We start from the raw sequence: 13,377 nt of genomic DNA, 5'->3' as shown, positions 1-13,377 counted from the left end.
AAGTGATAACATCTCAAATGTAAATGCAGAGAATTTCCAATAAAAAAAAGCATGGCCAAAATAAATGGCTTGTGAGAAATTGAAATAGTCTATTGAAAACTTACATAATAAAATTATGTACTATTAGAAGAGATATGTGACAAATTAAAAATATATCACTGAATAAGCAAAGGCCTCTCCTCCCATTGATGCCAGACAAAGCCATCCTCTGCTGCACATGCACCTGGGCCATGGGTCTCTCCATGTGAACTCCTTGGTTGGTGTTTTAGTCCCTGGGAGCTGTGGTTGGTTTGGATAGTTGATAATTTTGTTCTTCCCTTGGGGTTGCAGACCCTTTCAGATCCTTTATTTTGGCCATTCTTATCTTTCATTTTACTTGAATACATGAGCCCCCCTGGTACAATATTATTTTATTCCAAAAATTTAATTTTTTTCTTTTGAAGATACTTACAAAGTGAATTCTTTAAATCTATAGAATTATCACATCTAGAATTTCATTCCTTTATAAATCTAAGTTTCATTGTAGTACAATCTTTCTTCTGACTAATGAACTTTGACATTACGAAATTATTTTATTGTATGTATATGGATATTTTGCTGCATATTTTTATGTATTAGCATTTTGCCTTTCTATGCATCATGAGCATGCAGTGCCCTCAGAGAGCATTTGACCATCTGAAACTGGAGTTACCAATAGTTGTGAGCTGCCATTGGGGTACTCAAACCCTTTGGAAGGTATAGTCAGTGATCTTTCCAATGAGCCATTATTTTGCCTTATACTTTAATATTTGAATACAAAAAAAATTAGGAAATGAAATATCTTAGCCCTTGTTTATTCAAAAGGTCTGTGCTCCATATTAACTAATTAAAAAATTAGGCTTGGGTGCAGACATGGCTCAGCTGTTAAAAGGCTAGGTCCACATCCAAAAAGATTAAAGTAAACTATATGACCATCTGTAACTCCAGTTCTAGATGATCTAATGCCCTCTTCTGGCCTTTTTGGGCACTGCATGTATATGATACATAGACACACATGCAGGCAAAACACTAATACACACAAATAAATTAAATAAATAAAATCTCAAAAAAAAATCTCAGAGAGGGGCTGGTAATAAGGATTCCTGTGGTAACCTTGCCAGTCACTTTAGCTTGGTAAACTATAGAACCACTGAGAGAGCCTGTCTCAAACAGAGAGTGACTGAGCAGGGAACTTGCTGTTGAGCTCTGGGTTCCACAGGCATGCAAATTCACTTTCACATAGACACACACACACCAACAAGATAAATACTGGGTACTGAGTCAGTATAAATAACTTCACCATGCAGAAACACTGGATATATATTCATACTTTTTCATTGTTTAGGAGAGAATGATGTTTTGTAAAGAATAGAACATAATACTTACATAGATACCCCATATTCCACCTATCTTTTTCTTTTATGATTCATAGTGAAGTCATTAATATAGTGATGTGATCAATCTTAGACATGATTATCACTATATGCTAACTTCTATAAGTTTTAAAAATACATCTCCAGTTGTGTAGTACAAATACCAATGATAGAATTAATTTTTTAAATGTACTCTTTTTATTTTCAGAATAATAGTCTAAATATTGATTTCTCCACTATTAAATGTTGAAATGTATGTGGTTGAGAATGTCACTATGTAGTATTTAAAGCCATAACAATAAACCCCCATCCAGTTATTCAATCAGATAATAAAACGTTTTTCCCACTTAGTTGCAACCCACTAATTTGGGCTGTTAGCTAAATCTTGTAAAACCACGTATTCTTAAGAATTTTCCATTCTTTCTTAGTTTAAATACATGAAAGTCCAAAGAGTTCCTCAAAATAAGCCTACCTACCTCAGTCTTAGTGTTAGCTCCCATCTCTGTAAATATAAACTCAGTAACATATGACTGTACACAGGCTGAAATAGCATGGGGGAAACTTACAAAGTTATTACAACTGTGCTCTTAAAGCTATATGCATATAAATCAGTACTTGAGAGAGTTACAAAGAATGTGGTGTCCATGTTCATGTCTCTGTGTGTGTGTGTACATATGGTTGAGAGTGAGGACACATGTGTGCATGTGAATATGGAGGCCAGAGGTCACCTTCAGATGTTATTCATTGGGAGTCGTGGACCTTGCTTTCTGAGACAGTGTCTCTGGTCTTTGAGACAGGGACACTGGAATTTGGTACATACTGGTTAGGCAAGGAACTCCGGTCAGTGGGCCCCAGAGAACTGCCTACTTCCACTTCCTCAACATTCGGTTTTTCTTTATGTGGGTTCTAGGGATAGGGTTTTCATGTTTGTCTTCTGACTTAGTCATGTTCTCAGCCCTGTTATTTTTGGTAATTGTAAGATTCCTCTTGCCTAGATTTGTCAAAAAGAAAAGAAAAAAAAAACGAAGAAAGGATATTGATGATGAGTTTAAAACTCTTGAGTTCTGGGGCAGAAGAGATGGCTCACTGGTTAAGAGCATTGGGTACTCTTTTAGGAAGATCCAGGTAGGATTCCAAACAACCACAGGGCAAGCAACAACTGTTACTCCTGTTCCAGGGACTCTGATGTCCTCTACTGGTCTCTCAGGGTACTACATGGATGTGGCACACAAACATTAAATGCAGGCAAAACACTAATACAACAACAACAATAATAACAACAACAACAATAATAATAATACATTAATAATTGTATTTTTAAAACCTGGAGACAAAACTCGTGAGTTTTAACTTCAGTGTTTGAAATGGTGTGTCACTGTAACAATGGCTTTTTACCTGTGCGTGCTTACTGAACTGCTTGGTAGAGAAAAGTAAACAACAACATATGTCCAAACAGGAATCACTTCACTCTTCCCCTCAAAACTATTGAGAACTTGTAGGTTAGAAAAGAATGCCTCGCCTCCCAGTTTCCATGTGCATTCTGGAGCTGAGTCTGTGCCACAACTCTCAGAACCAAAATCCCGCCAGGAGAGAGCAGGCCTCCCGGAAGTGCTGACACACCTGAGAGCACAGGTAAAACTAAGACTTCTGCTCAAATACCTGGCCCAAGAGAAACCTGCACAGAGCCCTCAGGACACAGGAACAGAATCCTTCTGGTTTCCATCTGCGTTCTGGAGCTGACCCTGTGACACAGCTCTCCATACCCAAATTCTGACTGAAGAGAGCTCGTCTCCCAGGGGTTCTCACAAACAGGCTTACAGAAGGGACAAGCCACAGTCAGAGACAGCAAGACCAGCTAACACCAGAGATAATAAAATGGCCAGTGGCAAGTGCAAGAACCTAAGCAACAGAAACCAAGGCCATTTGGCAGCATCAGAACCCAGTTCTTCGACCACAGCAAGCCCTGGATACCCCCTAACACTGGCAAAACTAGATTCTGATTTAAAACCATGTGTCATGATGATGAAAGAGGACTTTAAAAGGACATAAATAACTCCATTAAAGAAACACAGGAGGACACAGATAAACAGCTGAAGCCCTTAAAGAGAAAAAACAAAAATCCCTTAAAAGAATTATAGGAAAACACAACCAAACAGGTGAAGAAATTGAACAGAACCATCCAGGATTTAAAAATGAAAATAAAAACAACAAAGAAATCACAAAGGGAGACAAATCAAGAGATTAAAAAAAAACTACAAAAGAGATCAGGACTCATAGATGCAAGCATCACCAACAGAATACAAGAGATAGAAGAGAGAATCTCACGTGCAGAAGATAGCATAAAAACATTGATACAACAGTAAAATAAAATGCAAAATGCAAAAAGCTCCTAACCCAAAATATCCAGGAAATCCAGGACACAATGAAAAGACCAAACCTAAGAATAATAGGTATAGAAAAATGCAAAGATTTCCAACTTAAAGGGTCAGGAAATATCTTCAACAAAATTATAGAAGAAAACTTCCCTAATCTAAAGAAAGAGATGACCATAAACACACAAGAAGCCTATAGAACCCTAAAATAGATTGGGCCAGAAAAAAATTCCTCCTGTCATATAATAGTTAAAACATCAAATGAACTAAACTAAGAAAGAATATTAAAAGCAGTAAAGGAAAAAGTCAAGTAACATATAAAGGCAGATCTATCATAATTTCACCAAACTTCTCACCAGAGACTCTAAAAGCCAGAAGATCCTGGGCAGATGTCCTACAGACCCTAAGAGAACACAAATGCCAGCCCAGGCTACTATACCCAGCAAAACTGTCAATTAACATGAAGAAACCAAGATATTCCATAACAAAACCAAATTTACACAATATCTTTCCACAAATCCGGTCCTACAAAAGATAATTGATTAAAAACTCCAACACAAGAAGGAAAACTTCACCTAAGAAAAACCAAGAACTTAATCTTCTTACAACTAACCCAAAAGAAGATAGCGACATACACATAATTCTACCTCTAACAACAAAAATAACAGGAAGCAACAATCACTATTCCTTAGTATCATGTAACATCAATGGACTCAATTCCCCAATAAAAAGACATAGACTACAAGACAGGACCCAGCATTTGCTGTATACAGGAAACGCACCTCAATGACAAAACAGACAGGACCTCAGAGTGAAAGGCTGGAAAAAATTGTCCAAGCAAATGGTCTCAAGAAACAAGCTGGAGTAGCCATTCTAATATTGCATAAATTAACTTTCAAGCAAAAGTTATCCCAAAAGATAAGGAAGGAAACTTCATACTCATCAAAGGAAAATATACCAAGCCGAACTCTAAATTGTGAACATCTATGTTCCAAATGCAAGGGCACCCACATTCATAAAAGAAACTTTATTAAAACTCAAAACACACATTGCACTTCACACACTAATACTGGGAGACTTCAACACCCCAGTCTCACCAATGGACAGACCATGGAAACAATGATAACTTGGTCAAGGAAGAAATAAAGAAATTGAAGACTTTAGAATTTAACAAAAATGAAGGCATAAATACCCAAACTTATGAAAGCAGTGCTAAGAGGAAAACTTAAAGCTCTGAGTGCCTCCAAAAAGAAACTGAAAAGAGCATACACTAGCAGCTTAACGGTATATCTGAAATCTCTAGAATAAAAAGAAGTAAATACACCCAAGAGAAGCAGACTGCAGGAAATAATCAAACTCAGGGCTGAAATCAACCAAGTAGAAACAAAAAGAACTATACAAAGAATCAACAAAACCAGGAGCTGTTTTCTTGAGAAAATCAACAAGATTGATAAACACTTAGCCAGAGTAACCAGAGTGCACAGAGACAGTATCCAAATTAACAAAATGAGAAATGAAAAGAACAGAAATAACAGAACTAAGGAAATTAAAAAAATCATCAGATCCTACAATAAAAGCCTATGTGCAACAAAACTGGAAAACGAAATGAAATGGTCAATTTTCTAGATAAATAACAGGTACCAAAGTTAAATCAGGACCAGATAAACCATCTAAACAGTTCCACAACCCATAAAGAAATATAAGCAGTCATCAAAAGCCTCCAAAAAAAAAAAAAAAAAAAAAAACCCAAGACCTTATGGATGATTAGTGAAGAATTCTGTTAGACCTTCTAAGAAGACCTAATACCAATTCTCTTTAGACTACTCCACAGTGTAGAAGCAGAAGGAACACAACCCAATTCATTCTATAAAGGCACGGTTGTGCTGATACCAAAACCACGCAAAGACTCAAAAAAAAAAAAAAAAAAAAAAAAAAAAAAAAAGAACTTAAGACGAATTTCCCCAATAAGTATTGATGGAAAAATACTCAATAAAATTCCCACAAACGAATCCAAGAACACATCAAAACGATCATCACTCATGATCAAGTAGGCTTCATTTCAGAGATGCAGAAATGGTTCAATATATTGAAATACATCAACATAATCCACTATATAAACAAACTCAAGGGGGAAAAAAACACATGATCATTTCATTAGATGCTGAGAAAACATTTGACAAGATTCAACACCCCTTCATGTTAAAAGTCTTGGAAAGATTAGAAATTCAAGGTGCATTTCTAAACATACTAAAAGCAAAATACAGAAAACCAGTAGCTAACATCAAACTAAATGGAGAGAAACTTGAAGCCATCCCACTAAAATCAGGGTCTACACAAGGCTGCCCACTCTCTTCCTACCAACTCAATAGAGTATTTAAAGTCTTAGCCAGAGCAATTAAGACAACAAAAGGAGGTCAAAGAGATACAAATTGGAAAGGAATAACTCAAAAATACCACTATTTGCAGATGACATAATAGTATGCTTAAGTGACCCCAAAAATTCTACCAGAGAACTCCTACAGCTGATAAACAACTTCAGCAAAGTGGCTGGATATAAAATTAACTCAAACAAATTAGTAGCCTTTCTCTACTCAAAGGATAAACAGGCTGAGAAAAAATTCAGGGAAACAATATCCTTTACAATAATCACAAATAATATAAAATATCTTGGTGTGACTCTAGCCAAGCAAGTCTCTGAAGAAAGAAATTGAAGATCTCACAAGATGGAAAGATCTCTCATGTTCATGGATTGGCAGGATTAATATGGTAAAAATGGCCATCTTGTCCAAAGCAATCTACAGATTCAATGCAAAAATTTTAACTCTTCAGAGTTAGAAAGATTAGTTCTCAAATTCATTTGGAATAACAAAAAACCCAGGATAGGGAAAACTATTTTCAACAATAAGTGAACATCTGGGGAAATCACCATCCCTGACCTCAAGCTGTATTACAGATCAATCATGTTAAAATTGTATGATATTGGTACAGAGACAGACAGGTAGACCAGTGGAATAGAACTGAAGACCCAGAATTGAACACACACACCTATGGTCACTTGTTCTTTGACAAAGGAGTTAAAACCACCCAGTGGAAAACAGACAGCATTTGCAACACATGTTGCTGTTTCAACTGGTGGTCAAAAGAACACACATGGTATGTACTCAATGATAAGGGGATATTTGAATAATAGAAGCTCAGAATACCCACAATACAACTCACAAGCCATATGAAGCTCAAGAAAGAAAACCATTGTGTGGATGCTTCAGTCCTACTTAGAAGGGGAAACAAAATATTCACAGGAAATAGAAGGTAGTAGGTACTTGGGAGGAAGAGAAGGAGAGGGGAAAAAGGGGGGCTGGACCAGGTAGGGAGTGGATGGGGGATGTACAGAGGGGTCAGGAAATTGAACAGTGTGTAGCAGTGGGGGATGGGAAACTTGAGGTAGCCACTGGAAAAACCCAGATGCCAGGAAAACAAGAGGTTCCTAGAACTCAGCTGGTAGAACATTAGCTGAAATCCCCAACAAAGGGGAGAGAGAACCTGCTGAGACCATATCCAGAGGTCAGGCACAGTACTCAGTTGATGGATGAGGCTACTCACCCATCTCCAAATTTTAACCCAGAATTGCTCCTGTCTAAAGGAAATATAGGGACAAAGAATGGAGCAGAGACTGAAGGAAAAGCCATCCAGACACTGCCCCACCTGGGGATCTATCCCACATGCAGCCAGCAAACCCAGACACTATCATCCATGCCAAGAAGTGCTTGCTGACAGGAGCTGTCTCCTCAGAGACTCTGCCAGATCCTGACGAATACAGATGTGGATGCTGGAAGCCAACCACTGGACTGATTACAGGGACCCCAATGGGGGACTTAGGGGAAGGACTGAAGGAGCATTGGGGCTGAAGGGGCCTTATCTGGCATCAATGGGAGGTGAAGCCCTTGGTCCTGTGAAGGCTTAATGCCCCAGAGTAGAGGAATGCTAGGGTGTTGGGGCAGGAGTGTGTGTGGGTGGGTGGGGGAGCACCCTCAGAAGGAGGGTAAGGAAGGATGGAATAGGGGGGTTGTAGAGGAGAAACCAGGAAAGGGGATAACATTTGAAATGTAAATAAATAAAATATACAATTAAAAAAGAAGAAAGAAAGAAAGAAAAGAATGCCTCAGGTGCACGTCAGTCTCATGTTGTCTCTCAGCATGCAGGTGGCTGAGGCAGGAGGCTTCTGAAGTTTGAGGCTAGTACTGGTTGCACATTAAGATTCTGTTTCAAACACCAAAATAGATGTCACATGCATCATCACTAATATTAGACTCTTTGTGGAAATCATATCAGACAATTAAAATAAAATTATATTCATAGAATGTTTTCTTCTGACTTACATGATGTGACAGTCAATGGAAAAATAATACATTATATATGTACTGATTATAATCCCCACACAAGATTATTTCTTCACTCATAATTTTAGCAGGCTTTAAAACCATTTATTAGTATAAGCAATCATTTTAGTTCTCATTTTAAATATCTTCATTTTTTTCCACTCATTTTCCTTAGAAAATAAAAATTTGATAAGCACCATTACCTTTAAATGACTCCCTGCAGAAGCACCATGTAAAGGCAAAATTCCATCTCTATTTTCACAGTTCACATTTGCACCAGCCTTTAGTAACTCTATAATTACATCACCAAACCCCCCACTAGATGCCTTATGAAGGGGTGTCCAACCTGAAAGAGAAAAAATAATTTAGCTGCTCCATAACCATGAAGATTCATGCAATATCTTCATTTTGAGGGGGTCTTGTGTTAGTGAACTCAACAACCCAATTCAAACACATGTAAATGTACTAAGTAATGAATAAGAAATAATTTTAGAAGTTTTGTTTTAAAACATATGAGCTTCATTTTGGGAAAAAGGGTAATGTCTTCATAAATCCTGTTGGTAACGGTGCGGAAACAGGAGGAGGCTAAGTGCTGATCTTTCTGCTCAGTGTGACCACATCTAGCATTCCTATCCCAGGTTTGCACTGCTTCATTCCTACTGACAGGGGCTCCTGACCCAGGAAACCTTTGCATTTCCCTCTTTAACTGTTTACAAACATTAGTTTTTGTATAAGCACAATACCACAAAAATGATTTATAGAACTGGTTTAGAATAAGAAAGACAAAACAGGAAAAGAGGGAGTCACAGAAAGGGAGCAGGGAACAGACAGGTGTTGGAACATTTTGCATTTCCGCTTCCCAGGAGCAGCCTAACTCCCTCCCCTCCCGCTCTGTGCATCCTCCTTCTGAATGTCCTCAGTTATAAGAACTGCTTCAAAGGAGACAGTCACTGAAACAATGACAAATCTGATTATTCACCAAAACTAAAATATGGTGTAAATATTCAGTTCAAACTTAGATAAGTTATCACCTAGTATCAAAATTAGGGGCAAAGGAAAAAAAAAACAGTATTTCAGGGAGTTCAAATTAAAAAACAAACAAAGAATTAAAAGGGCCCAAACCTGCATTGTCTCTGAGATTGACATCTGCTCCAGATTCTATTAGAACTTTCACCAGGGAAAGGTTTCCTCCTCTGGAAGCCACGTGAAGCTTGCTTTCTCCTTTGGCATTTCTCTTATTGATTCCAGCTGTGTTCGCTTCTGTAATTATATCAGGCAAATCTGAACCTTATTTTCTGCAAAATTCTCATTGTTTATGAAGAATCTTAAAAAATACAGGTCTACTTCCTGATAATACTATAAACAAAATGCACTACACTAAGTATGTAACTTCTTTTTAAAAAGAAAAATGAAGTTGTTTATTTTTGTCACAATTCCATTACCATGTAGAAGTCATGGGAACAGGAGTTTGAGATAACTGGCTAAGAATCTTGCAAACTGATTATATTTAAGTATTCAGAATTTATATAATTTATAAAACTCCTAGAAACACTGGGAAGTTTTCATGATAAAATTGATACTAACTGCTGGATACCATATTTCCTTTTACTACATGTCTCCTTCAATGTGTTTCTAAACTGGGAACACATCTGTTAATTTTCAGAATTAATTCATGCTGAGTGACTTATAAAATACTTTTTAAAAACTGTATCATGATTTCTTGGCCAGGTATCAGTGGACTGAAAAACGTCAGTTGCTTTTGGTTCAAATCCTAGAAGAAATAATGGTGGCTTGCACTGACTCAGGCAAATACTCAAGCACTTGGTTAGAACGAACCTGCTTCAGTCCCACATTCGCTTCGCTCTCTGTAGTCCTGTAGTGATGGGATACATGTATTTTTAAGATAATCAAATTCTGGTATTATAGAAACTTCCAGGCTGCCTGTTTTAGAGCATGCCTGCAATTCCAACACTCAGTTGGGAGGCTAAGGTAGGACAGTCTTGAGTTCTAGGTCTGGGATATATAATAAAATTATGCTTTCTTACAGCTGTTTCTCAATGTGCATGTTCCTAGCCCATATGGTGCCAAGAAACAAACTGGCCTTTTGGATTTTGGTTTTCTTTAATAGAAAATTCAGTACAAAATCACCTTCCAAAGAGCCCCCTTTAAAGTCTCTTCTTTGCAGGGTAAGTTAGAGAGATTAAATTGGAACTAAAAATAATGAACAGACCATGTTTTTGCTCATTTTTTCCATATCCTCTGCTATATTATAGTGACTTTTTGTTTTCTATTTTTTTTTGTTTCTTTTTAACTATCAAAGAAAATACAGAAGAACAGAGGGTAGACTTGAACAAATTTGGAGAAGGGGAATTGGAATGTCACTGCTAAAGAGTGAACTGCCTTAGCAGAATGTGGGATGCTTCGGTTCAAGTGCCTGCAAAGAGAATTATGGGAAAAAGCCTATCTGACCCCAGGCAGTGAGCACCTGGGGGCATCAGTTATGCCTGGTCACAGGAAAACTGAGTAAAGTTGGGACTCTGAGCTCCTGTTTACAGGTCTAAACTGAAGGGGAACCACTCACTGTATCTTACACTAAAACCCTGCTGAAACCCAAGAACCACATTAGGGAAGATGGAGACTGACAAGCAAATCAGGGTTAGGGTAAGAAACAGAATAATATCCATGACACCAACCACGATTACTGCCTACTCTGTCTACACATGCCGCCTCCAGCTCAAACCTACTGAGAGCAAAGCCGAAAACCCCCTCTTAAGAATCCCAACTCCTGATGCTTGTGGTCTTATGTACTCTTGTCCCCCTTGAATAATTTCCTTCTAACCAAAAAAGAATACTTCAATATTGAGTGTATTCAACTTCTTTGATGAGGTCACTGAAGATTACAAGACTTGCTATACACCCACTAACTCATTCTCTTGCCTTCAGCTTGTATTTTCCGGAAGGAGAAACAGCTATATTGGAGACGTCCATTCAGCAACAAACTGAAGGGGCCCCTAGTCCAGGGGGAAAATAGGGCTCACACAGAAAATGCCTTACCTAGTATTTTTCCTCCCTTATAACTACACATAAATTGACCTTTCAGTGCTTAATATTTAACCCAGGTGATCTGGGTTGTTGTGAATCACAGGATTAGCTCTAAGAACCACTAACGGAGAATAAGTTCATTAGACAAATATAGACATCTGATTAATGACAAAAAATAGTGCCCATGTTTCTTTAGTATTCCTTAAGTTAAAAAAGCTAAATGGGTGTGTCTTAAGAATCAAAGACATTACACAATTCTAATCCTCCCACCAAATATCCTTTTTAAATTATTTTTTATTGGATATTCTCTGTATTTACAATTCAGGTGTTATCCCTTTTCCACCAATCCCATACCCCTCCCCAACCCACTGCCTCCATGAAGATGCTCCCACCAAATACTGTTGATGATTGTGTTGTTTATCTACTTTAATGTAAGAAACTGAAAGCCACAGGCAGCAATATAATAAACCATATCTGGAGACTACTGAACACATGGAGCCTTAACAACAAATACAACTGAAATAGTTTCATAGCTAAATGAATATACTCCAGCAAAAACCACACAGTTCCCCACGAGTCTGACTAAACATCTAGAAACTACTTGAAGCACAATTGATAGACAGGAGTACTTACAAAAATCAGATTACCCTCCCAACCAAAGGGTGACATTAACTCTCTGTTGTTTGTTTTCCACACTGGGCACAAAGGTAGAAAGAGCATAGTTGGAATGCACAGAGTGTGCACTCAGGTCCTTTGCTTACTGACCAGGGTCCTGATGGTGTAAGAGCATCCTATCAATATATCCTTTCCTTCGCTGCAATGGAGGAAACTATGTAACTTGTCCTGGGACATGTCTCTTCTTATGTCTATGCCTCAGATTAGTCAGCTTAATTAAATAAACTTTGCCATAGGGTAAAAAAAAAAAAAAAAAAAAAAAAAAAAATCAGATTACCCAAGATACAATTCACAGACCACAAGAAGCTCAAAAAGTTAGAAGTTCAAAGAGGGGATGCTTCAATCCTTCTTAAAAGAGGAAACAAAATATCCACAGTAGAAAATACAGAGATAAAATTTGGAGCAGATATTGAAGGAAGGGCCATCCAGAGACTGTGGGGATCCATCGTATATACTGTCACCAAACCCAGACAATAATGTGGATGCCAAAGAGTGCATGTGACAGGTCCCTGATATAGCTGTCTCCTGAGAGGCTCTGCCAGAGCCTGAGAACTTAACATTGGATGATCTCAACCAACCACTGGACTGAGAAAGGGGTCCCCAATGGTGGAGTTAGGAGAAGGTCTGAAGGAGCTGAAGGGCTTTGCAACCCCACAGGAAGAACAACAATATCAATCAGTCAGACCTCCCAGAACTCCCAGAGACTAAACCACCAACCAAAGAGTACACATGGAGCGATTGATTGATCCATGGCTCCAGCAGCATATGTAGCAGAGGATGACCTTATTGGGAATAAATGAGAGGAGAGGCCCTTGGCCCTGTGAAGGCTTAATGTCCCAGTGTAGGGGAATGCCAGGGCATGGAGGTGGGAGGAAGTGGGAGGGTGGGGGAACACTCTCATAGAGGCAGAGACGGGAATTCCAGAGGGGAAACTGGGAAAGGGGATAACATTTGAAATATAAGTAAAGAAAATATCCAATAAAAATATTTAAAAGAAAAACAAACAAACAAATTAAAAAACCCCCAAAACTCTGACATAAACATTTATACAAACCTTGGCTGCTGGGAGCTTTCAAAAAACTTTTTCTTTTTCTGAGATTCTGGTCTTTTCTTTGTTCTTGGATGTCACTAGGCCTTTGAGTTGCAGAGTCCATGTTTTCCTCTTTCTCCTCACAACTTCCTACAGGTCTCTCAGCTCCCCTGACACTATTGGTTACCTCCTCATCTGAAACAACCATGTTATAGACTTGTAGTTCCTTGTACTGGTTATGTGACAACATAAACTGTTCTCCCAGGGTTGGTTTCAAGAAGAACTACTTATGAGGAGCCCTTAAAACGTTTCTACAGAGCAACCTGAGTGTGCTGGTTGCAATGCTAATGGAGACACAATAGCTGAAATCCGTGGGGCTCCCAATTTTCTGTTATGAAAATGATGTTAGGATTTGAATACTAAATTAGTGACATGTTGAAGAGATATAAAAACTGGTGGGCATATTGTCTATGAGCTTTCAGTTTAGCAAC

General features: G+C 38.1%; 1 protein-coding gene across 1 annotated transcript in view; it reads right to left on the bottom strand.

Moving 5' to 3' along the window:
• The window catches only part of ANKRD31 (ankyrin repeat domain 31), a gene marked incomplete at both ends in the record, with an annotated part of 131,538 nt that overhangs the window by 45,854 nt on the left and 72,307 nt on the right, over nucleotides 1-13,377 (bottom strand). The window contains 3 exons of the mRNA XM_080925105.1: nucleotides 8,343-8,485; nucleotides 9,262-9,399; nucleotides 12,911-13,081. Coding sequence (XP_080781231.1) covers nucleotides 8,343-8,485; nucleotides 9,262-9,399; nucleotides 12,911-13,081 — 452 coding nt within the window. The remainder of the gene's footprint in view (nucleotides 1-8,342; nucleotides 8,486-9,261; nucleotides 9,400-12,910; nucleotides 13,082-13,377) is intronic.

The sequence above is a fragment of the Micromys minutus genome (assembly GCF_963924665.1).
Source record: "Micromys minutus genome assembly, chromosome: 11".
NCBI lineage: Eukaryota > Metazoa > Chordata > Mammalia > Rodentia > Muridae > Micromys > Micromys minutus.
The sequence above is the reverse complement of the archived record's forward strand: the minus strand, read 5'-3'. Positions and strand labels throughout refer to the sequence as shown.